The sequence below is a fragment of the Garra rufa genome, chromosome 22 (assembly GCF_049309525.1).
Source record: "Garra rufa chromosome 22, GarRuf1.0, whole genome shotgun sequence".
Classification (NCBI taxonomy): Eukaryota; Metazoa; Chordata; class Actinopteri; order Cypriniformes; family Cyprinidae; genus Garra; species Garra rufa.
In genome coordinates, this window is record NC_133382.1 from 32,842,467 (window position 1) to 32,868,375 (window position 25,909).

Here is a 25,909-nt window from a genome sequence, read left to right on the forward strand (position 1 = left end):
TTTCTTTTAGAGTACTCATTTGAATTTGGAAACACTCTCTCTGTGTGTTTTAGTATCTCCCTGGATCCTCTGTATCCGTCCCGGTGCTCATGGGAGTCATTTGGGTACGCTGCAGGCTGCGGGCTAAATGGAGACTGTGGTGAGCTGTCTCCAATGGGGCTCAGTGCTAGTCTCAACAGCCTCGCCTGCTCCATGTCCTTCCATCAGGGCGAAAGTGTCAGCATGGTCAAACTCATAGAGCAGGTATGGGGAGCTTTCGTATATACACACATATACACATATCTTGTATATAATTCTTGTATATAATTTTCTCACCCTCCTAAGACTGCACTGCAACTCTGTTCCCAGACTCAGAAACGTAGTAAGGACATTGGTAAAGTAGTCCATGTGACATCAGTGTTTTACCTGTAATAGAGCTGCTAAATCATATGGAGAAGGACTTAGTAAGCAGGAAAGGGTTTAAATATTTTGACAAACTAAAGTTAATAGGTGGTAAAGATGCGTGCCAGCAGTATTAATTAAGATATTAGTCTACCTGACCAGAAATTATAAGAACAAACACAAATGTTGTCAAGATTCTTTCCCTGGAAATTCTGTTTCAGTTTGGCCAACCACAAATGCCTTTTGTTCCATTTTTTTTTTTGCACTCTTCTCATTGAGTCGTTATAACTTATGGCAGTCTATAATTCTCCAAAAGTTTTTCCCGGTCTGACCAATTAATTCAGCCCAAAACATGACAATAATTGACCATTTTCAGCAGCAATAATCAGCAAAATATGAAATTTAAGAGTTTCTTTTGGTTCAGTGATGCCAATATGGCAGATTGATGATGCGTCACGAAAAACTTTTAAAACTATTTTTAGTTTCGCATCACAAACTATTTTACGAAGCTACGAGAGAATACTCTCGATAATGGCGGCAGATGGTGACACAGGGGAAAACAAATGTTGAATAAAATCGTTATTTTTGTTTTCTTTGAACACAAAAAATATTCTCATAGCATTTTCATTTTTGAGTGAATTATCCCTTTAATGATAATCAAATTGCATTTATTTGATCAAAAATGCAGTGAAAATAGAAATATTATGAAATATTATTAGAAATTCAAATAACTGTTTTCTATTTTATTATATTTAAAAATGTATTTAAAAATGTAAATGTATTCCTGTGATGGTGAAGCTGAATTTTGAGTAGTCATTACTTGATACTCTCCAATGTATGAGGTGTCTGCCTAATATTTTTGTGGAAACTTTTAAGACTTTTTTTTTTTTTGATGAACAGCATTTATTTGAAATAGAATGGTTTCCACTGAGCTATTTAATGTGTTCTTGCTGAATAAAAGAATAAATTTCTTTAAAAAAAAAATCTGAATCATACTGACGCCGAAATTTTGGAAGGTAGTGTGCGTGATTATAAAAAAAAATGTCTTGCTGCTTATTATATGTGACCTTGGACCACAAAACAAGTCAGAATGGGAATATTTGTAGTAATAGCCAAAAATGCATTGTATGGGACAAAATGTTCCTTTTAGGCCAAAAATCATTAGGATATTAAGTAAAGATCATGTTCCATTAAGATATTTTATAAATTTCCTACTGTAAATACAGTAGTCAACATTCGAAGTGGATCAAAACCTTTCATCAAATTTGTCCTAAAACCAAAAAGAATACCCGTTCTTATCTTAGGACAAATTTTGATTAACTTTTTTGATCCACTTCGAATGTTGACTACTGTATATCAAAACATATTTTTTGATTAGTAATATGCATAACGAAGAAGTTCATTTAGACAACTTCAAAGGCGATTTGTCTCAGAATTTAGATTTTTTTTGCACCATCAGAAGTTTCTTTTAGAGTACTCATTTGAATTTAAAGTGATTGTAGGGATTTAGAAACTCTCTGTGTGTTTTAGTATCTCCCTGGATCCTCTGTACCCGTCCCGGTGCTCATGGGAGACATTTGGGTACACTGCAGGCTGTAGGCTAAATTGAGACCGTAATGAGCTGTCTCCAATGGGGCTTAGTGCTAGTCTCAACAGCCTCGCCTGCTCCATGTCCTTTCATCATTCCAGATTTTCAAATAGCTGTATCTCAGCCAAATATTGTCCTGTCCTATAAAACCTTACCAAACAAAGCTTATTTATTCAGCTTTCAGATGATGTATAAATCTCAATTTCAGAAACTGACTCTTATTACTGGTTGTGGTTCAGGGTCACATATGTAGATGCATTAATAAATAGGGATGACATTATTGGGAGAAGGAGAGTGGAATCAGCTATGTTGCAGGCAAGACTTAAACCTGCATCACCCACATGAGCACCACAGGTCAATGTGTCTAAAACATGTCTGCTAATCACCACACCACAGCTCATGCAAAAAAAAAGGTCAGTGTACTGAAAATAAATGATTAAGTTTATGAATACAAGTCGTGCGGGTTCGAGTCTTGCTTGCAACCAGTCCTAATCATATTCCCTCATCATAATTTCCTGTTCATTTTTACTATGTCTAATAAGAAAATCTTTAAAAATCTGAGCGCTCTGTTAATGTATCTTCAGGCGAGACACACCACTTATGGCATTCGCAAGTGCTTCCTCTTCCTACTGCAGTGTCAACTGACACTGGTCATCATTCAGGTGAGAATTAAACAGACCTGTATATTATTTACAGGAAATGTACAGAATTTATATTTGTACTGTTGATGTTTTGTTTTGTTTTGTAGTTCCTAGCCTGCCTTATTCAGCTGCCTCCTCCCATGAACATTACAGACATACTGTGGCTTTCCTGCTTCTGTTACCCACTGCTAAGGTAAGAGGTGCCCACATATTGCATTTTACTAAAACTAGGTCAGTGTGTCATATTTGTGACTTTTATTTTTTTTTATATATATATACACAATGTATATATATAAACAATGTTGGCATTCACAGCGTGTCCTTCCTGGGAAAACCTCCTGACAGTTCAGTTATGACAGTGGCGACTGGAAAGAATCTAGACTCCATACCACGCAAGGTCAGTCATGAGACCATACAATGCACTCGATTTAAACTGCAAACTATTTCAACATGCTTGACATAACGCACATGTGCATTTGTGTTATTTTTGACTCCCACCCACAGACCCAGCACTACTTCCTGGGCTGGTTCCTGTTGAAGTTCGGTCTTACAATGTTAGCGTACCTAGTCGGCTTCGGGTTTTCTCTACAGGAAGTGTGTGTCAGAGCACCTAACCTCACAACAACTGAAAACAGCTCCATCGCCTGCTCTCACATACTCACATCCAGGTACACAAACACTTGAATGTCAATTTCTCTGTGTTTAGATGCTATGAATTAGTTATAAGTGCTAATCAATGATTAATGTATATAGCTCCCAGGAAGGCCCGCAGTGGTTTGGTGAATTGTCCAATGGGCTGCTTTTGATTCAGAAGATCATGGCAGGGTTTCTGGCTTTGCACACAGGTGACTTTAATAAAATACATTGTCTCATTTGACTTACTCTGAGGGTTTATCTAGATGGATATGAGTGAAAAACATGATCCAGTTGTAGTTATTTTATGTTATATACACTAAAAGTCAACAGTTTTTGAACGGTAAGATTTTTCATGTTCTTTAAAGAAGTCTCTTCTGCTCCCCAAGCCTGCATGTATTTGATCTAAAGTAAGTATTTGAATATCTTTTAAAATGTAATTGATTCCTGTAATCAAAGATACATTTTCAGCATAATTTCTCCAGTCTTCAGTGTCACATGATCCTTCAGAAATCATTCTAATATGCTGATTTTGCTGTTCAAGAAGCATTATTTATTATTATCAATATTTAAATCAGTTAAATTTTTTTTAAATCGTACATTTTTGAGGATTAGTTGATGAATAGAAAGATCCAAAGCATTAGCGTTATCTGAAATTAAAAGCTTTTGTAACATTTATACACACTACCATTCAAAACCTTTGAGTCGCTATAACTTTGTTTTTTGGAAATTATAAGAAATTATAGAAATTAATACTTATATTTAGCAAGAATCCTTTAAATTGATCAAAAGTGATGATAAAGACATTTATAAAGTAACAAAAGATAAATGCCGTTCTTCTGAACTTTCTATTGAAACTTGAAAAAATTCTACTCAGCTGGTTTTAACATAATGTTTTTTGAGCAGCAAATCAGCATATTAGAATGATTTCTAAAGGATCATGTGACTGGAGTAGTGATGCTTAAATTTTGCTTTGATCACAGGAATAAATTACCTCTTAAAATATATTCAGATAGAAAACAGTTATTTTAAATGGTAAAAATATTTCAAAATTTTACTGTTTCGGCTGTACTTTGGATCAAATAAATGCAGGCTTGATGAGCAGAAGAGACTTCTTTAAAAAAGCATTACAAATCTTACTGTTCAAAAACTTTTGACTGGTAGTACATTTAACTTAGGTTATATTATCATCTTGCTGTCTTTTAGTGGTCATCTCTCTGAGCTATGTGCATCGTTCACAACCCCTATGGAGGAGGAACCCGTTCAGTAACACATGGTGGTGTCTCACAGTGCCTGTGGTGTAAGTTTAATATAGAAAATGGTTATTTATTATCAAAGAACTATTTTCACTTGCCTGTGATCATTTAAATGCACTTTACCAATGGGTTTTGCAGGTTGTTGGGACAGGTAGTGCAGGCTGTGATAGATTATCAGTTGTGGCAGGACAGGAGTACTAAAGTGGTCTTCACGCTACATCACATTCCCCTCATGGTCTGGCTGTTGGTCTCTCTGTCCATCGTACTTGTGGTGCTAATCAATGAAGCAGTGAAACTGCATGAAATCAGGTAAGAGGATAAATCGCTTTAAATTGTAAAGTTACAAATATAAATTCTGTCATCATTTTACTACAGTCATACAGGGTTCGTAATCTCTATTTGTTGCTTTTTCATACAGTTAAAGGGATAGTTCACCAAAAAAATTTAAATGGTTGTTCCAAAACCATAAGTTCATTTTCAGAACGAAAATTCAAATATTTTTGATTAAAATTCGAGACCTTTCTGACCCTGCATAGACAGCAATGCAACTACCACATTCAAGGCCCAGAAAGGTAGTAAGGACATCATTCAAACTTTTTGATTTTGAAGATCAGGTAAAGGGCAGTACTAAATTTAAAAAATATGATATTTAGGCAAAATAAGAGAAATGTACACCTCATCATTCCATTCAAAAGTTTTCACCCCCTGGCTCTTAATGCATCGTGTTTCCTTCTAAAGCATCAGTGAGTGTTTGAATCTTCTGTAATAGTTGCATATGAGTTCCTCAGTTGTCCTCAGTGTGAAAAGATGGACCTCAAAATCATTAAGTCATTGTTGGAAAGAGTTCAAAAACACAAAAATGCTGAAAAACCAAATAATCTGTGGGACCCTAAGACTTTTTCTGAAGAACAACAGGCAGTTTAACTGTTCAGGGATCATGAACAACTATCACTAAACAAAAAAAAAAAAAGCTGTGAATCATTGAGGTAACAACACAGTATTAAGAATTTTTGAGCAGGGTCATTTTTTATAAATTCAACTATTTTCTCTTCTGGACTATATGTAAACACCTTTTATTTGAAATATCTTTTTCAGTTCAGTTCTAAATAACAAACAACATGTATTTTTGTATGATTTATCTAATTTTAGTAAAATAATTAACATTTTGCTGATTCTGCCAAGGTGTATGTAAACTTTTGACTTCAACTGTATAAAATATAAAATCACCATATGGCTAATTTTAAATCAATCGGATGCTGTATGGTAGCTTTATGTGAGGAATAGGGCACAATGTATACTGTTCAAAAGTTTGATTATATATTTTTCTTCATTAAAGACACATTACATTCATCAAAAGTGACAGCAAAGACCTTTATAATGTTTCAGTTTTTCCCCACAAAAAATTTAAGCAGCTAAAACTCTTTAATCATTAATAATAAGAAATGTTTCTTAAGCACCAATCAGCATATTACAATGATTTCTAAAGTATCATGAGTTTATGGCTGCTGAAAATCTAGCTTCGCCATCACAGGAGCAAATTACATTTGAAAAACATTAAAGTAGAAAAGTTATTTTAAATTGTATTAAAAAAATCACAATATGGACAGAATCTACTTTTTCATTTCCTATGTGAGTCCTTTTTAAATTAGCCTAAATCTAGCCTACATAGACCATTACTCATATAACCCACAACTTATGAAAACATGGCTTTGATTTCAGGGTACGAGTGCGTTACCAGAAGAGGCAGAAGCTTCAGTTTGAGACTAAGCTGGGAATGAACTCTCCCTTCTGACCTGCATCTATATAGGATGTCATGGTCGTACACGTCAGCGTCATGTTCATTTCAGTGCTGGAGAAGATGAAAACTTCTTTGGATTTCCCCCAACAGAGCGCTTCCTGCAACACCTCCAATGGGCGGAACTCAGTTTGTGCCCTGAAGGCCACTGAGGGCTGCGTTTTTAATCAGTGAGATCCTGAACTATCTTTGATTTAGGCTTTCATCTGTATTATTTGAGGGATCTTCACCTGCATGCTGCTTTGGTTTAGACAGGGTCATTTTAATGTCAGGATTGTTTTCCAATGAGGCCATTCATTTATTCCCCCGAAACCCCCCCCCCCCCCTCCCAGAACCTGAAGCTGTAATGCACGACATAGAGAACATATACCAAAATGTACAAAGGAGGGCTAAATTAGCATGATTATTTTTTTCTTACTTTTTAGCTTGTTTTATTAGATGTTGTGAAATTTGATTGATTTTCTTTGTTTCAAACATGAGACAATTGACCGCTCATGAGATGAGCTTTAGCTGTAGTTTCTCTGTGTTCGTACACTTTCTTACACTGCTGAGAGGTTTCGTGCAGTTCATTTAGTACGTCGTAAGAGCTTGTTGAAGCCTGTTTTATCAGGTTATAATGTGAATGTCATCACCTCAACTTACCTCATATTTAGAGGGGAAAATTTTCATTGTTTTCTTTTGTGATCATGATGCACAATTTATTGACAAGAATATATCAGCTAGAAAAACTTAGCTTGCAAAATCAAATGCAGCCAGTGTGAGACTACGTGCAAACTCATTTACTAGCTTGCCTAGAATCACTCAGGCTTTAAATTTATTTTCTCTTACAAACATCAGATCAAATGCATGAGTAGCTGAATCTTTTTTTAGCCTTCTTTTAAACTATTTTTACTGCAAAGTTCTTACGTTTAAATCAAAGACTTTTTAAACCAGGCGAAGCAATAGCTGTCCAACTGAAGGAAGAATGTTCCAACTTGAATTGTTCTACAGAAAGTTTTTTTTTTAATGTGACTCAGCCAGAATGCACTGAATTTTTTTTTGCGTACATTTGCATGCAAGACAACACTTGCCTGGTTTCTCACCGCACATTTTTTCAGCATAATTATTTCCAATGTTGTGAAATGAATATATCTAACTCTGGATGGGTTGGGCTTATTTAAATTTGTATTTTTTGTAATTATTTTTTCGCCCCCATCCAGAGAATTCAGTGTTTACTGGTAAAGAGGGATATTGAACTTTTATTCTGTTCTACCTCTAGCTGATTGCTAATACAGTTCTTAGCAACGTCATGATTTGAATAGGTTTTATTATGATTTTAATTTATCCAGTTGGGCTGCAGCTATGGAGAATAAGGGGCTCAATTACAGCGTCACCAGATGTGCTTATTTAAAAATACATGCAAGTGTATTTTCTGACATTGACCAGCTAATCTCCAAATTACCAGCATTATTTTTTCTGATAGTAGTGCAATTCATTAACATATAGCCTAAAACCTCTGACTTACCATAGACTTGTCAAATTTAAAAGGATGGTGCACCCAAAAATGAAAATGGTCATCATTTACACACCCTCATGTTGTTTCAAACCTGACTTTATTTGATCTGCAGAACATTAAAGGAGATATTTTGTAGAACATGTTGAGTTTGGAGCAATATGAGACTTTAATTTTTAGGTGCACTGTCTCTTTAAGTTGCTGCTAGATCTGTAAAAAGTAGATCTGAAAAATGATTAATGTGTACAGGCATCATGCAACCTCAAGAACCTATACTCAAAAACCCAGTTAGTATTTTCTAAAGTACCTGTCTTTCCAATGAGCCACAGACTATCCCCTTTTCTATGTAATGAACTGCAAGATGTCTTAATTTATTGATTTCCTGCCTTTTCGTTCCTGTCCCACTGCTCAAGTTTAAATCACAAATGCATACTGGAACCTCTGCTCTAATGTTGATATTTATTTTTAAATGATTGAATAAGTCTGTACATCTTAACAGCAGATGATTGCAACCTAACAGCCTTTTTCATAATGCATCTAGAGATTGTCATAGGCACTGAATGTTTAGAAGTGTTACAATGCATGTTACATGCTTTCTTCTACATTTCCTGCTCATTCTACAGGAAGGCAGGTTGTATGATGTGTTCAGAGGTTATACTGCCCCATTACATAACTGTAGCTGTGGTTAATTTTAACAGATCGGAAAAATCAAAAAGGGGTTAATATTTGAATTGGTGCTGAATTGGTGATATAACAAATTGTAAAATAGCATATCATTATAGTGGGAAGTTTGAAGCACTGATCTTCTGTTATGTACAAATGGTAGTAACAGGAAAAATGTTTTTTTTTTTTTTTTTTGTACAGTCATTTTTTTTTTTTTTTTTGCTAATTCTAAAATTTTCTCTCCCTTATTTTCTGATGCATGCATGATAAAGAGCATAAGAATGCGAGGTGTTTCTTGATTTACTCATCTGCTGAATATTGAATATGTTGACTCAGTCATGCATGGATTAAAAATGTTGCTGATGTTTTTCCATCAGTCAGAAAATCTGTAATCTTTAATCCAGGAGTGTAAATCAGGCCCTTTTAAGGGGTTGTACTGAACCTCTCTGCAAAATACATGCCTGGGCTACAACCTACACTGACTGACCCAATATACAGATATTTGCTATTTATGAATGTTCATAAGATTTATAAATGTTGTACAGTTTGTATTTTTTTAAGATGTCTTTAACATTGATTTCTCCCCTTCCCCAGAGATTATTTGTGAACCGATGTTATGTTAATAAATATGTTCATTTCAAAACAAAGGTGTGCTCTTTTGCTAAGAAAGTCTCTTATGATATTGTGATCATGTAAATGTGTCATTGAACATCTGCATTTTTACTTACTGTAATATTTGAAGGAATAGTTCACACAAAAATTATAATTTGCTTAAAATGTTCTTGGGCGTTGAAGATATAGATGAATTTGTTGATCCATTTGATCAGGTCTGGAGAAATTTAGCATTGCATCACTTGCTTATCAATCGATCCTCTGGAGTGAATGGGTGCCGTCAGAATGAGAGTTCAAACAGCTGATAAAAACATCACAATAATTCATAAGTAATCCACACGACTCCAATTAATCAGTGAACGTCTTGTGAAGTTAAAAGCTGCATGTTTGCAATAAACAAATCCATTTTTAAGGCATTTTAGTTCACACAAAAATGACAATTCACTTAAAATGTACTCATCCTTGGGTCAACGAAGATGAATTTGTTGCTTCATTCGATCAGATTTGGAGAAATTTAGCATTACATCACTTACTTACCAATGGATCCTCTGGAATGAATGGGTGCCATCGAAATGAGAGTTCGAACTGCTAATAAAAGCATCATAATAATTTATAAGTAATCCACACAACTCCAGTTCATCAGTGAACATCTTGTGAAGTGAAAAGCTGCATGTTTGCAATAAACAAATCCATTATTATACAATTTTTACAATAAACCGTTGCTTCTGGCCAAAATACACCATATTAACCCATAAAAATGCTTTTGTAAGATATTCCTTACAAAAACTAACCTTGGTTTTACTACAAATAAATCCAAAGAACCATAGTTACTACAGTTAAACCATGATAACCACAAATTAACCATCATTTTATTACACTAACCATAGTTTAACCATGGTATTTGTAGTAAAACTTTGGTTATACAAATTAATCAATACGCCAAAACATATTGACTACACTTTTACTATTATAAAACCATGGTTAATTTTCCTAAGGGATGGGCAAAACTAATATGCTTTATTGTGTTATTCTGTTACTGGAACAACTGGAAAAGCTGTTTGAGTTTTAAAATGATAAAAATGTTCAGACTGAAAATTATAACGTTACAGGAAACCAAATAACAACAGAAACCATCATAGAATTTGTTGGTTTTATGGGTTTACTGGCTTTTATTGGTTTTAATGGAAAATATAATGGACCCTGTGATTTTCTGTTAAAAACATTCAATGGAATATGTCCCAAAACACACTACGGAAATAATTTTTTAATGGTTTTAATGGTAAAAGTTAATTGGAAACCGTTAAAATTTCAGTGATGGTTTTTATTTCCAACTGGGTATTCAGATTTTTAAAGACGTTTGCCATTTTAAACTTTTTATTTTGCCATTTATTATGCCATTTTATTTTTATTCCGTTTTATAAACATAAAAATTGGAAACTACGACTTTATTATACCTCACTCATCCATGGGTGTAGGTCTGTAGGAAATTATTACGCCCACCGTGTGTTGCTATCATCGTTCAATAGGGGTCGTTGCCCCAATTCTACAGGTGCCACAATATCAGAGGCTGTGATTGGATCTAGCGGTTGACAAGCGGGATGTTGGCCAATCACTAAAGGTTAACTATGCGTACTGCGTACTACAGAATGAAGCACGGCAGCGCCGGTGGACCAGCAGCACGCTGAAGGGTGTCATAAGATCATTTGAAGGTCTCGGTACGAGGGTTTCTTCGCATTTTATGCCGTTTTAGAGGTAAATATATCGGAATGTCTGTTTTAGTGCTTTGTCTGGTTCTGGTGTTTGTGCATTAGGCGTCTAGGAAGATGCCATTTGATAACCCAAACGACCAGCTGTAACGTTATGTTGAAAAGGCATGACCAAGCCAAACAAACCTGTGTCAGACATAGGAGTTTTAAACATTTAGGTTATAAAACGCGGGATAGATGGTTTAGAAAAGCTAGAAATGCACCGCACCCTGTGTGACTTGACATCCATCACGCACTAACAGACTCTGCATGAACAATTGCACACTTGTGTTTGTGCATGTTTTCATCTTAATGCACAACAGGTCCAGTTTTAATGTGTATGTATCTGATGCAGCCAGTGACACAAACTACGGTTTACGAGCAAAAGAAAAACCAGCAAAGGTAGATGTTACTGATGCACCTGAAAGCTGTGTTGTTTATTTTTACACATGCTAAAATCTTTCATATTTGCTTGTAGATAATCTGATTAAGTAGATTTTACGTTGGTTTAAATGGTTGTTTTGTGAGCCACTTGACAAAATGTATTATTTGTGGATTACAATAGCAGATAGAGAAAGAAGCTTTTAAAATGTTATCTTTAATATGGCTATCAAAACTTTTGGTTGTCCTGTATCTTTGTGAGCAGATGTGCGTCTTTTAAAATGCTAAATAATGCCAAGGAAGTACACTACTAATAAAAAGACTGTTAAATGTTTTAAAGAAGTTTATTCTCACCAAGCCTGCGTTTATTTGATCCAAAGTACAGCAAAAACAATTTGAAATATTTTTACTATTTAAAATAACTGTTTTGAATATATTTTTAGATGTAATTTATTCTTGTGATTTCAAAGCTGAATGGTTCGCATCATTATTCTAGTCATATGATTCTTCAGAAATCATTCCAATATTCTGATTTGCTGCTCAAAAACATTTACTACTATTATGTTGAAAACAGCTAAGTAGAATTCAGAAGAACAGCATTTATCTGAAATAGAAATCTTTTGTAACATGTTAAATGTTTTTATCATCACGTTTTATCATTTTAAAGCATCCTTGATAAATAAAAGCATTAATTTCTAAAATTTCTTTCCTAATTTATAATTATACTGACTCCAAGCTGTTGAATGGTATGGTGTATGATGTTACAATAGCTTTTTATTTCAGATATCCTCAAATAAAATACAGTACTCAACGGTTTTAAATATTGATAATAAAAATAAAAATGTTTCTTAAACAGCAAATCAGCACATTAGAATGATTTCTGAGGAATCAAGTGACACTGAAGATCACAGGAATAGATTACATTTTAAAAAATATATTTTAAATAGTAAAAAATAATTCAGAATATTACTGCTTTTGCTGTATTTTTGATTAAATAAATGTACAGGCTTGGTGAGCAGAATATAATTCACATTAGTTTATAGTGTTGTTTTAAAATTGTTTATATAAGAATATACTATATATTAATATTTTAATTGACCTTTTATATTTTGAGTTTTTATTATTTTTATTTTATGGTTTTTTTTTCAGGTTTTAGTCATTTTTGCACTTATTTGGCAAGATAACTTAAAGTTAACTTAAAGTTTTCTTGTAATTTCTTCTAACATTTATAGGGTTTTTCTGCTTTATTTTAGTTACTGAAATTGATTTTTAATAGTTTTAGTTAACAATAACAACGATGTTCAATTATTAATCTCTACAAGAGCTTCTCAAACAGCAATATTATATCTAAACATTAATTTGACTTTAAATGAAATATAAAATGACTATCAATGTGCATTTGCTGTTTTTTGTCCTTTTTTAATATTTTAAAAATAAAAAACAAAAAGTTGTCTTACATGGTGCTTGTGCATTAGGGTCATTTATTACCCCAATTCAGGAGCTCCTGACATGCCAAAAGGAGTCGAGCTGGTGCCTTCAGCTGGTGTTTAATCATATTTCACTCTTTTGCCTGTTCCTCCTGCTGAAGAGAGGCAGCACAGGAGGTTTGATGTCCAAGATGGACGTGGACGTCCCTAAACCCCGTGTGTTTCTGAGCTACAGCCCCACTGTCCTGTTTTCACAGTGAGAATCGTTCTGCATGGTGTTGCTCCTGTGTGTGTCTGCAAGATGGACGCCAACCGCTTTATGCATCAATACTGGCCTGAAGCTCTGCTTTATCCTTCAGCTGATGCAGTTGTTGCAGAAACACCTCATCCAAATGCAAATGATTAGATTAGAGGTTTCATTGGGTCAGGGAGATTAGTATTTTTTTGGCGAAACGCGTTGTTATTGCAGCTTTGTCCAGCTTTGTCCTGCTTTGCTGTGTGCTTGAACTTTAAAATCTAATTTAATAAAACAAAGACTGTGTTGTTAAGCGTCAATCTAATATGTTCCAGAAAAGGTTTCCTCAGCCTTTAATGTCCTAAATCCAATTATAGAGTCTCCAGTTATAGAGTTTATGAAATGTGGTCTTTGTTTTCCTTATTAAGCCAATTGGGTAAAAAAACTAAGTAATCTCATAAATTAGTAACTTTTAAGTTCTGCAGATTTTGTTCTGGGTTTGAAAGCCCACAAGAAGACCCATCTTTGCTGTTGTCATCAACCATTCATTCGTGTTGCATGGCGCTACTGAGAAAGCCCATGTAAGGTGTACATGGTGCCGACTAAAGTTCAGGTGTTGCTCTGTTTTTAGACCTTACAGTTTGTGCTGCATCTCCAGGTGGAGTTTACCGGTTGATTCGAGCCAAGTGATGGCCGCTGTGAAAGAAGGACCGTGGAAGAGCCTGAGCTCTGGGAAGAAAGTAGCTTTGGCTGCCGGCCTTTCCGTGGGGGCAACAGTGGGATACCTTGTTTATCGTCACATTCGAAGCAGCAGTGGTAAATTGCGAACTCTAGCAAACTTTTTCATGATTTCATGTCTGCTGTTAAAAGTATATTTTTTGGAATTATAATAGTGATGATATAGTGTTGATGTTCTTCATTCTATTGTTTGATTCTGTAGTGCAATGCCAAAGCAAAGAGGAGTCCAGAATATCTGTTCCCCTTGACGTGTACCGATCTATTGCAAGATATCAGAGCACCTTCTTAGACATAGTAAGTGTTTTTTCTGTCTTTCTATATGACACTAGAACTGTACAGTATATGCAATTTACCATTCAACCTAAGACTTCTAAGATTGTTTTTTTATATATATTTTTGCAAGAGTCTCTTTCAGCTCATCAAAGCTGCATTTATTTATTCAATAGTAATATTGTGACGTTATTAAAGTTTAAAATAACTTTCGTTTTTACTATAAATTAAAAAATGGAATTTATTACTTTGATGGTAAGGCTGAATTCTCAGCATCTACTAAAGATATACTAATATACTGATTTGATGTAGTTATTATTTATTTATTCCTCTGAGCATTCTGTACTTTGATGTAAAGTCAAAAAAATCATCAATTATATATTTATGTACAGTGCCGTTAAGAAGTTTGGGATCAGTATAAATGTTTTTTACAGAAGTTGCTTCTGCTCATCAAGGCAGTTCTTTCCTTTTCTAGTTTTTATTTTATTTTTATTTTTTAAATACAGAAAAAAATTAATTGTGAAATATTATTGCAATTTAAATAGTGATTTTCTATGTTAATATACTTAAAAAAAATGTCCTCTGAGGCAAAGCTGAATTTTTAGCATCATTCCTCCAGTCTTGAGTGTCACACGATCCTTCAGAGATTATTCTAATATGCTGATTTATTATTAATGTTGAAAACAGTTGTGCTGCTTAATATTTTTTTTGGTACATGTGATACTTTTTTCTAGGATTCTTTGATAAATAAAAAGTTAAAAATATAAGCATTTATTTAAGATAGAAATTGTGTGTTACAATATACACTACCATTCAAAAGTTCTAAGGTCAATACTTTTTATTTTTATTTTTTTTTATTTTATTTTTTTAAAGATATTAATACTTTTATTCAACAATATTATGTTACGTGGATAAATTGATTTATGAAGACTTCTATTTCTATTTTGAATAAATTCTGTTCTTGGTAACTTTTTTTTTCATAAAAGAGAAAAGTATCACAGGTTTCAAAAAAGATATTAAGCAGCACAACTATTTTAACAACACTGATAATAAATCAGCATATTAGAATGATTTCTGAAGGATCATGTCATGTGACACTGAAGACTGGAGTAATAGCTCATGAAAGCGTTGATTGCCGCTGCATCACAGAAATAAATTACAAAATTAGAATATTAAAATAGTATGCTAATATTAAAAATTGCAATTATCCCAAACTTTTGAATGGCAGTTTATGATTTGTATCATGCAGTTCTCTAACTCTCTCATTTGTGTAGGTGAATCAGAAGTCTGGTGCACAGATAAATGTGCTGCCGAACACTGAAGAGCAAAGCCTGGTGAATTTTCTGATTCAGGGCTCACCGGAACAGATTCTTGTGGCGCAGTGTGCTCTGGAGAAAATGGCCACTGACTGTGAGGTCATCACCGATGTTATAGACGTGCCTCAGACAGCATTCGGACGAATTATAGGTCGGTGTATAGAGTTTATTTTAAGTGAAAGTGCCTATTGTTGTACATAAAATCACTTTTGTAATGTTTTCGAAATGTTGTTTGCTTCAGGTCGTGGTGGTGAGACCTTGAAGTTCATAAACAGAGTCTCGGGGGCCAGGGTGAACTGCTCTAAAGATCGTGGACGCTGCTTGGAGGAGAAGGGCAAGATCACAATTACCGGCACACGCAAGGAAATTCAAAGTGCAAAGGTGGGATTTTAGCATCTGTGTGGTTTAGAAAATGCACATGCAGGTTTTATGCACACATTTAATGAGTGGGACCCAGTGTTTGTTTGAATAATTATTATTTTTTTTTTTCTCATAGGAGATGATCATGGAGAAGGTCATAGAGAATGAAACTGTTCGAAAGCGAATAAGTCAGGCTTCTGCCCTACGTCAGAAAAGGAAACCACCAGAAACAGAGCAATTTAACAAGGCTCAAGGACCGGAGAATGAATTATTAAAGCTTAATGGAAAAGATTTACCTTCCCCACTGACTGAGCTTAAACAAGAGGTTACGGTCAACGGCTTTGCAGACAACAGTGATACAGCAGAAAACTCCCTTAAATCAGAGGAGGAGGAGATTCTCTCTCCGATTTCGCCTTTGGAGATCTCCAAATTTGAAAGTAAGATTTATCAAACCTACCTTTACTGGGCCAGAGAATTAAAGGAATCGACAAAAATGACATTTCTGTCATCCTTTACTCTTGTTCATATTCTTCAGTGTTATTTTAGAATCATTAAGATACTGTAGTTGTTATTAGTATTTCATGTTGGTGTCAGTGTTGTTTTTGACAACCATCTTAGATTTAGTCTTAGTCTTAGTCTTTTGGACTAAAATGCTTCTTAGTTTTAGTCAAATTTTAGTCACTTCTATATGTGATAGTTTTAGTCCAATTTTAGTCGACGAAAAGTCAAAAAGGTTTTAGTCAACGAAAAGTCAAAAAGGTTTTAGTCTAGTTTTAGTCAAAAAAAGGGAAAAAAGTAGTCTTTTAACAAATTAATGTAGGTCAGTAAATATTTTGCTGTTGGGTAGTGTCACTTATAAGTTCTGAAAATAGCAGATCTATAGTTCAACACAATGTGAGCTTCCGGATCGACTATTTTCACCAATAATTACAATAATGAAGGAATGTTTTAGAACATAAAAGACAAACAAGGATGGAATGCTAAAACGGCTTGCCATACTAGTACAGCAAAGAGTATTTAATGCTAAAACGGCTTGCCATAGCATCAGATACTTTTTAAGTTTTAATTGGCATGCACAATAAGCGGAAATGTCATGCATTTTAAACGTCTGACGGACCACCCACTAACATTTTCGTCTATTCTCGTCTCGTCAACAAACTCACACACGTCTCGTCATGTTTTAGTCATCAACGAGCCATTTTTATCTCGTCATCGTCTCGTTATCGTCATGAAAAAAAGTGGCGTCAACGAAATGATTTCGTCATCGTCATTGTTGACGAAAACAACACTGGTTGGTGTTTATATTTTCTGTTCTATGGAAGTCCGTTTCTGTAAAAAAATAAAAAGTAAAAAATAAAAAAAGGTAATTGTGACTTTTTATCTCACAATTTAGACTTTTTTTTTTTTCTCACAATTGCAAGTTTACATCTCGCAATTCATACTTTCCTCAAAACTGCGTGACTCAGACTCGCAATTTACTTTTTTCTCACAATTGTGAGATATAAACTCTGAGAAATAAAGTCTGAATTGCGTGATACAAACTTGCAATTCTGAGAAATAGTCAGAATTTCAAGATATAAACTCACAATTGTGACTTCATGACATGCATTTGCAAGTTAAGTCAGAATTGTGAGGTATAAACTCACAATTCTGAGAAAATATATATTTTTTTTTTTGCAAGAAAAAAAAATCATTGTGATATTAAAAGTCACAATGTTGATTCAGTTGCGAAAATAGGCTTCCGTAGTGTTCTTATTTTAGTTTGTGTTTAAATTTCAGCAAATTTTTGGTAAACTTTTTTGCAGTTTACCCATAAATAAGATTATAATGATTTTTTTATTTTTTATTTTTTGGTAGCTTAAAGTTTGACAATTAAGTTTTGTAATAGTACTTTAAAATAAAATATATTGTTTTATTTTAGAGTACAATAGTGTTAATACTGTATTTGTGTGTAAAATTATATTACTGTATATTAAAGATATTATTATTATATAATTTTATTTATTTTTATTTAATAATTAAAATCATAGTAATAATCAATATGGTAATATTTTTTTGTAAATAATTTTAACCGCATTCAACATTTTTATCAGAAAAATTGCAATTATACCTTTTCTCCCTCCAAATTGTTCAGCCCTACCCAGGAATCATATTCAGACTCCTGTAGTAGACCAAATAACTAATAACTAGTCCTTTCTTACCAGTTCCTAGTCCAGACCTGAGCTTCCAGCCGGATGAGCATCTGGAGGTGTATGTGTCTGCCTCTGAGAATCCTCAACACTTTTGGATCCAGATCCTGGGTGTCCGATCACTACAGCTAGATAAACTGACGGCTGAGATGAGCCGTTTCTACAATGGTGATACCTCACAAGTATGTTTGTTTGACCCCCACTTGATTTAGGATTCAATACCCTAATAAATGAGTGAATTATTTCTTCTATATCATTCTTCTCCTACCCCAGGAGCACAGAGTGGAAACCATTATTGTTGGAGACATAGTGGCTGCTCCATACAGGGACCATGGCACGTGGAATCGAGCGCGAGTGTTGGGAATTGTGGGCTCTGGCCTGGTGGATTTGTATTACGTGGACTTTGGGGACAACGGGGAGCTTCCACGGGAACATTTACGAAGCATGAGGTAAATAAGAGATGGAGAATGCAAAATCATGCTAATTGGGCTCTTGATTATTGTGTTTTCCTTTCCCTTGCATTTGGGTGTGGCGTGTATACAGTACTCATTCTGATGGTATATTATTTTGTGGTGTTTAGAAGTGACTTCCTGAGCTTGCCGTTCCAAGCCATTGAGTGCAGCCTAGCAGGGGTTCGTCCTGCAGGTAAAGAGTGATGTTCAGGTGTTTATCAATGAAATATAAGTTTTATCTACAGAATAAAGTAAAAATTCTTCCTTACTTTGTTTTAGGAGAGGTTTGGACTGAGGCAGCCCTGGATGATTTTGAGCACATGACATACTGTGCTGAATGGAAACCTTTACTGGCCAAACTGTACAGCTATTCTCATTCTGAGATCTCATCCTGGCCCAGCGTTAAACTCTATGACAACAGCCAAGGAAAGGTTAGAGGTCAACATCACAACCCACTTTAATGAATTCTTCAGTTGTGGTATAAATTCTGGTGTTGACAGAAACTGGAATATTTTATATTATATTGCATTTAAATTTTTGCTTTTAGCAGACACCTTTATCAGTTAATTTTCTAGAACCTGTTTGAGGTGTAGTAATGTACAACTCATAGGTTGCCTCTTCTGAAACAGCATTTTGGTTTTATTTATATTTTATTTTTAATTGGCTACATTTTTACGTTTTTATTTTAATTTGTTTAATTTTAGTAATTGTCTTTTTTAGTTAGTAATTTTGGTACTTTACCTTCAATTTCTTTCAAGTTTTTCATCTCATATTTTTTATAGTAATTGATAATTATTATTAAAATAATGATTTGAAATGGATTAATAACAAAACTGTTCTGAAACTTGCTTAAAGGAATAGTTCACCCAAAAATGAAAATTGTCATTAATTACTCACTCTCATGTCGTTCCAAACCCGTAAGACCTTTGTTCTTTTTCGGAACACAAATTAAGATATTTTTGATGAAATCAGCTTTCTGACCCTGCATAGACAGCAATGCAACTTACAGAAAACAAAAATAATGACTTTATTTAACTATTTATTTTCTTCTGTGTCAGTCTTTGACGTGCAAATTGTAAGTGTGTGTTTTTTTTTTGTTTTTTTTTCAGGCTTTGGATCTCGGTAAAGAGTTAATTCGTCTCGGTCATGCTGTGAGCTGTGAGGATGAAGGGATTGGACTGAGGGGAGAGTGGGATGAGTCCAGATCACTGCAGAAGATGCTAGTAAGATACATATGGATTGTTTATACAGTGTATTGCAGGTGGAAGCAGCACTATAAGCATCTCTGCTTGGATCTTTACAGGATGACATGACTGGAGCAACATCAGAACTCAGTATGTCCTGCATCAGTTTGTCAGGTACGTTTTCTCGGGGTGGTTCCTCAGCTTTATGAAGGAAATGAAATGAAATGAGATACTTTCAATGTGCAGGAACCTTGTTCATGCAATTTATAATTTTTTACGAATTGTCTTTAAATTCTACATGCATCGATACATGCTTGTATTCTGCCGCATGCGCTACTGTTCAAAATCTTTGGGGTTAGTAATGTGTGCATTCTATAGTGTAATTTTTTTTTTTCTCACAAAAATATTAAGAAGCACAACTATTTTAAAGATTGATAATAGGGGTCGACTGATTCTTGGCACCAAATATCAAGCATTTTTATGGTTATCTGTAATGGTCATTTTCAAAATTGATATGCAGATAAAATATTTAAAAGCATTTAAAGAGTTTTTGTCAGAGCCCTTGTTATTCTTAATTTTGACAATGATTTATATTTTTTACACCAGACACATATCAGTTCAAAATATTGGTTATCGGGCTACTTGATCTGTAATAATCGGTGTTTCGAATAAATGTTGTTTTTTTTTCCATCAAAGAATCTTGATAAAAACGTTATATACACAACTATTTTAAAGATTGATAATTGGGGTCAAACGATTATCGGCCTTCAAGCGTTTTTATGGTTATTGGTCATTTCACAACCGTTTTGCCAAGAATTTAAAAGCATTTAAAAAGTTTTTGTCAGATTCCTTGTTATTCTTAATTTTGACAATCATTTTTATTTTTACTTCAAACATATATATCGGTTTAAAATATTGGTTATCGACCTACTTGATCTGTAATAATCAGTATTTCAAATAAATGCAAAGAATCCTGGAAAAAAGGCATTATATAGCTTAACATTTTTTTAATATTAAGTAGCACAGCTATTTTAAAGAGTGACAATAGGGGTCGACCCATTATCAGCCTGGCTGAATATCGGTGCCGATATAAGACATTTTTATGGTTATCGCTGTCTATCTTTTTCAAAACCGATTTGCCAATAAAATAATTTTATGTATCATGTGTATATATATCGGTTCAAAATATTGGTTATCGGTCTACTTTATCTGTAATAATCGGTATCGGCATCAGTCCTAAAAAACGCATATCGGTCGACCCCTATTTGATGATGATAATAATAAATGTTTCTTGAGCACCAAATTAGCATATTACAATGATTGTCTCTAAAGACTTTCAGCTTTGCTATAACAAATAAATTACATTTCACAATATAATGGAAGAGAAAATAATTTCAAATTGTAATATTTCACAATATTACTGTTTTTACTGTATTTTTGAGCAAAAAAAGGCAAAAAAAAAAAATCACACCAACCCCAAACTTTTGAAAAGTAGTCTATTTTTAGTTCAACAGAGTTTCACCAGTCCTCGTGATGGCGTATTTGAAGGTTCAGAATATCCATGGGTAAGCAAGCAGCTGGAATGGTCTTCATCTCTCACAAGCTCTTTGGAGATTGAGCGAGCCGACGTGGACCAGAGCCTGAGTTATGGACTCATGTCTTCCTCTACCTTAATCCACTCCACTCCATCTCAGAACCTGAGTGATCTAGTCAGCCAAATACTTGAGTCATCATCCTCTGCGCTAGAACCACCAATCCAATCGAATAACTTGACACCTGTATCACCCTTACAAGAGCCATCAGTGAAGGATTTCTCATCTTTGTTTACATCTCCATCCTGTGTGGAGACTGTGACATCAGCACTAGATTCCTTCACTCTTAGTGATGACGTTTTCCTTGGGAGTCACTGTTACAGCAAGAAAAATAAGATGACGTCTTCTGCATCAGAACAGACAGGCTCATCTTATACAGTGGACAGTTTCAGTGAAAATACTGAAAGCAGCAACAGCAGTGACGGCATCAGAGGAGTGTGGTATTATCTTACTTCCTCTAGGGATACATCTCAAGCATCCCTCAGCACCACCATGCCTGATTCATCCACTGCAACGTCGTCTTATTTGACAGAATCTTGTGATGAAACCACTGCTTCCTCTGGATCTGTGATTGAACTGAGTTCAGACTCATCCAGGAGTGCTGAAGATGCTGAAATGCCACTCAGGCCAGCTTTTCGGACTCATCCACATCCGAATCCAGAGGTCATCACTTTGAGTGATAGTAGCAGCTGTGAAAGCGACTTAAATGACACTTCTAAAGAGCATAAACATGAGTCCTTTACAAAAGGAAATTTAGCTGAAGCAAACCCATTAAAAAGTGATGTGAAATGCCAGAAGTCAAGCTTGAGTGATGAAATGCTGCATAATGAAGGAGGAAGTGCAACTGATGATCTTCAGGAACCAAAGAGCATGGATTTCAAAACTGAAACGGCCAACAGTGGTGAAGACAATTCAACAAGAGGTGTAACATTTATATGTAACTTAATGATACATTGGAGCACATTGGATCTTTTATGGGACTGGTTTTCACTAAAGGGCTTTAATACACCTGATACAACTTTACACTTCACATGGGTTTGAGCTTCAATGGGACACATGCTTACCTTTTTATTACTGGTGCTCTTTTAAGGTGAAGGGTTTTTAAAAAAAACGTAACTCAAAACGGGGAACATTTTAGCTATTTAACATATTCATCTTGATAATGTCAGATAGCATTACTATGTCAAAGTGTCAAATTTTTATTAATTTTACTGGTAGTCCACTGTATGAAGAATATTTGGGTATAATGTCACGGTTTAATTTATTTTGCTATCCTCACTTACATAAATGAACTATTTCAAAAGTAAAAAAATATCCGAAATTATATCTGCTGTCTGAATAATTTTTATATGACTGCATGTATACAAATGTATTCATATTTTAAATTAGCATTAATCTTTATTTTTAAGATGTAGTATTTTTTTTTTTAATATTATGTTTTTATTTATTACTTCAGCTTTAGTCAGTTGCACAAGAAACATTTCTAATTTTTTTATTTAATATAATATTTGTTTTATTTGCTTTATTTCGATTAATGAAAGATTTTTATTAGCATTAGTTTTAGCAAACAACTAGCTGTAGGTTTTCATTCATTTTCCCCTTGGTTTTGTATTTCGTGTGAGAGAGGCTATTTTTTTTTTTTTTGTCTGTTATAGGACAGACGGCCTTAAAATGCCCCCCAAAAAAGTAAATTTGGTAGTTATTCTTGTTTTGTGCCCTTTCCATGATATACATCAGATTTGCCCCATTTAACTTTATTTTTTTTATTTCCCCTATTCATTTTTTAGAAGTTGCCTCAATTTCCGGAAGTGTGGATGACACTATTGATGAGGAATTCAACTGACAAAAGACCAAAGATATGTATGCCTTGATATTGGTAAGCACACATCAGTATAGTCGTATACAATGGTGGCCAAAATTATTAGAACACCAGTATTTTCACCAGCTAAACAATGGTTTTAAGTTAGTTATTTCCATCTATTGCTGCAGTGTGAAAGTAGGAAATACAAGTTTGCATTTCCAAACATTAATTTTGCCATTAATTGTAATAATCCAGTGAGATTTTTGTTGGCACAAGGAGTCTGACAAAAGCCAGTGCTCCACACAAAGATCTGATCTCATTTTTATCCAGTCTGTCTGGAATGACATGGCGAAACAGAAAAAACTGAGAGAGACTAAATCCAGAACAACTGTGGCAGTGTTTCCAAGATACTTTAAGGGACCTACTTGCAAAGCTACCTGAAAAACAATGCGCAAGTACGCCTAGGGCAAAAGCTGCTTTAAACGCAAAGGATGATCACGCCAAACGTTGCTTTAATTTAGTTAATAGAAGTTAATTGATAAATCTATTTATGACATTATTTTGAACAACATCCTCATTTTACAGCATGTTTACACAAGTGTCTGAAACTTTTAACAGTAGGTTTCATGTAGGTTTCTTGAAGCATCTTGGAGACATTGCCACAGTTCTTCTGGATTTAGTCTGTCTCAGTTTCTTCTTTTGGCTGTTGTCAGACTACATGTGTAAACTTAAAATCTCACTGGATTATTAGAATTAATGGCAAAATGAATGTTTTAGAAATGTAAACTGATATTTTCTACTGACACACTACAACAAAAGACAGAAATAACTGACTTTAAACTGGTAAAAATGCCAGTGTTCTAATAATTTTGGCCACCACTGTATATGTAGTTGGATACTCCTGTGTATAATATCCCATTTATGACCAGATGATTGAGTTAATGATGTCAGTCTCCCTGTATCCTCCTCTTCTCCTCTCCATGCAGAGACCAGTTGTTATCCTCATTTAGCATTCGGCACATGCTTCCCGTCTCTGAGAAAGAGCCTTACTTGACTATGCCACCTGCTCAGACTGCCTGTATTTACTGCATAAGTTCTCTCATATAAGGAGTGATTTCCACGGTTTATATCTTGTCTAAACATTTTGGGACATCTGGAAGACATTTGATGCTTTATTTGTTACCGTTTACACTTGTTCTGATTGTGTTCATCTTAATTACGTATAAAACGTTACATTAGTCATTCTTTGCATTTCAGATAAAAGACAGTTGAAGAGCAGAGCTCAGGGAACTCATGATTGAGTTAGAAACCTCAGTATTGTTGCAGTGTAGCACCAAAGTTCCTTTGGTTTGTTTATCAGTGACACGATGGTTCAGTTTATGTTGATGGGTCTTTTTTTTTTTTTTTTTTTTTTTTGTACTGTTTGTTTCTCATTTTCGATGTCAAAAAATATTTGTTGCAAAGTTTTATTACATTGAATGCTGCGGTACATATGTGTATATAATCGAATAAAGACTATTATTATACCCTATATTCATTTTAATGGCTTTTTTTGAGCAAGCTGAGTGAACAGTCTTTTGTTTTTAGATAATTGTTCTGTGATCTAATGGATGCACGCCGTTTGTTTAAATAATAATAGAGTAATAGAATAATTCAAAGGTTGTTATAAAATATGTATGATATTATGTGAAAGTAATTGAAATAACCAAGAACTAACAACAATGGCAGAGAACATGAAAATAGATCTTTTCCATTAAATTCCATTAAATTTAAAAGAAAGCATGGACTAAACGATACAAATTGAATGATTAATTCATAAAGTAGTCATTTAAATACAAGTCACTTCATATACAAGATTGCTGATTGAAATCTTTGTGTATGACGTTGCTTTTGTGTAAAATATAAAACATTTTAATGTAAATTGTAGCAGATGTGTGGCTGTTCTTCAATAGATTACTGTAAATCTATTGTTTTTAACTATTGTAAAAATGTACGCTAACAAATTTGTGATTTTCTTCGATATCGGTCCGATTTCTAATAAATCTAATACAATTTTGTAGCAAAAAACATATCAAAATTATCTGAATTTTCTATAAACTTAAGTAAAATGTAAAACTATGTTTCTGCATTATGTGTATGCCACAAATAAATGACTCAACCGTAAGTAAAAAGATGGAAAATACTGTTCCTTGCAAAAGTATTCATACCTCTTAATTTTTTTCATGTTTTATGTTGCTGCCTTATGTTAAACTGCTTTAATTTCTTTTTTTCCCACAACATCAATCTGAACTCCATAAACCATAATGTCAAAGCAAAAACAGAATTGTCACCCAAAATTGTCATAAAAACTGAAATAAGTACATTGCATAAGTATTCATACCCTTAACTTAGTACTTACAGTAGTTGAAGCACCTTTACAGTCTCAAGTATTTTGGGTATGATGCAACAAACTTTGCACATCAGTATTTGGCAATTACCTGCCATTCTTCGCCTTACCTCTTCACCTCTCCAGCTCTGTCAGGTTGGATGGGGCAGATGCACATTTTCAGGTTCCTCCAGAAATATTTGATTGCGTTAAAGCCTAGGCTCTGGCTGGACCCCTCAAGGACATTCACAGAGTTGTCTATAAGCCACTCTTGCAGTGTGCTTACAGGTTCATTGTCCTGTTGGAAGGTGAACCTTCTGCCCAGTCTGAGGTTCTGAATGCTCTGGACTGGGTTTTCATTAAGCATATCACTATATTTTACTGTGTTGAGCTATTCTTCTATTCTGATGAGCTGCTGAAAAACAGCCCCACAGCATTAAGCTGCTACCAGCTCACTTTACTTTTGAGACAATATTCTGCAGGTGATAGCAGTGCATGGTTTCCTTCAAACATGATGCTTGGAATAGAGGTTAATCAGACCACCGAATCTTGTTTCTCACAGTCTGGGCGTCCTTTAGGTGCTTTTTTTTTATTTATTTATTTTTTTGCAAATTCCAAGTGTGTTTTCGTGTCTTCACTGAGGAGATGATTGAGTCTCCTCATAAAGCCCAGATCGGTGGAGTGTTGCAGTGATGTTTGTTGTTTCTCCTATCTCCACGTATGATCATGGAGCTCAATTAGAGTGACCATCAGGTTCTTGGTCACCAGTCTCACCAAAGCCCTTCTCCATCAA

General features: G+C 34.4%; 2 protein-coding genes across 5 annotated transcripts in view; both read left to right on the top strand.

The window, feature by feature from the left end:
* Window positions 1-9,085, top strand: part of tmem94 (transmembrane protein 94) — a 38,304-nt gene extending 29,219 nt beyond the window's left edge. For both annotated transcript variants that reach the window (XM_073828238.1, XM_073828239.1), the window contains 9 exons: window positions 54-243; window positions 2,554-2,631; window positions 2,718-2,803; window positions 2,926-3,007; window positions 3,115-3,278; window positions 3,364-3,455; window positions 4,450-4,543; window positions 4,638-4,808; window positions 6,219-9,085. In XM_073828238.1, coding sequence (XP_073684339.1) covers window positions 54-243; window positions 2,554-2,631; window positions 2,718-2,803; window positions 2,926-3,007; window positions 3,115-3,278; window positions 3,364-3,455; window positions 4,450-4,543; window positions 4,638-4,808; window positions 6,219-6,291 — 1,030 coding nt within the window. In that variant the 3' untranslated portion in view covers window positions 6,292-9,085. The remainder of the gene's footprint in view (window positions 1-53; window positions 244-2,553; window positions 2,632-2,717; window positions 2,804-2,925; window positions 3,008-3,114; window positions 3,279-3,363; window positions 3,456-4,449; window positions 4,544-4,637; window positions 4,809-6,218) is intronic.
* A 1,624-nt stretch (window positions 9,086-10,709) lies between these two features.
* Window positions 10,710-24,161, top strand: tdrkh (tudor and KH domain containing). Of its 3 annotated transcripts, XM_073828789.1 has the most exons (14): window positions 12,756-12,870; window positions 13,508-13,665; window positions 13,790-13,881; window positions 15,132-15,324; window positions 15,415-15,554; window positions 15,670-15,970; window positions 17,738-17,904; window positions 17,996-18,171; window positions 18,303-18,367; window positions 18,454-18,605; window positions 19,284-19,397; window positions 19,478-19,532; window positions 22,738-22,826; window positions 23,738-24,161. In XM_073828789.1, exons 1-13 carry the CDS (start codon window positions 12,797-12,799, stop codon window positions 22,791-22,793), a joined length of 1,743 nt encoding a protein of 580 aa, XP_073684890.1. In that variant the 5' UTR covers window positions 12,756-12,796; the 3' UTR covers window positions 22,794-22,826; window positions 23,738-24,161. The 3 variants fall into 3 exon arrangements, with proteins under 3 accessions (XP_073684889.1, XP_073684888.1, XP_073684890.1); XM_073828788.1 differs by lacking the exons at window positions 12,756-12,870; window positions 22,738-22,826; window positions 23,738-24,161 and adding exons at window positions 10,710-10,813; window positions 20,865-22,716; XM_073828787.1 differs by lacking the exons at window positions 22,738-22,826; window positions 23,738-24,161 and adding an exon at window positions 20,865-22,716 and having other exon boundaries at window positions 12,720-12,870.
* Window positions 24,162-25,909: the final 1,748 nt, after the last annotated feature.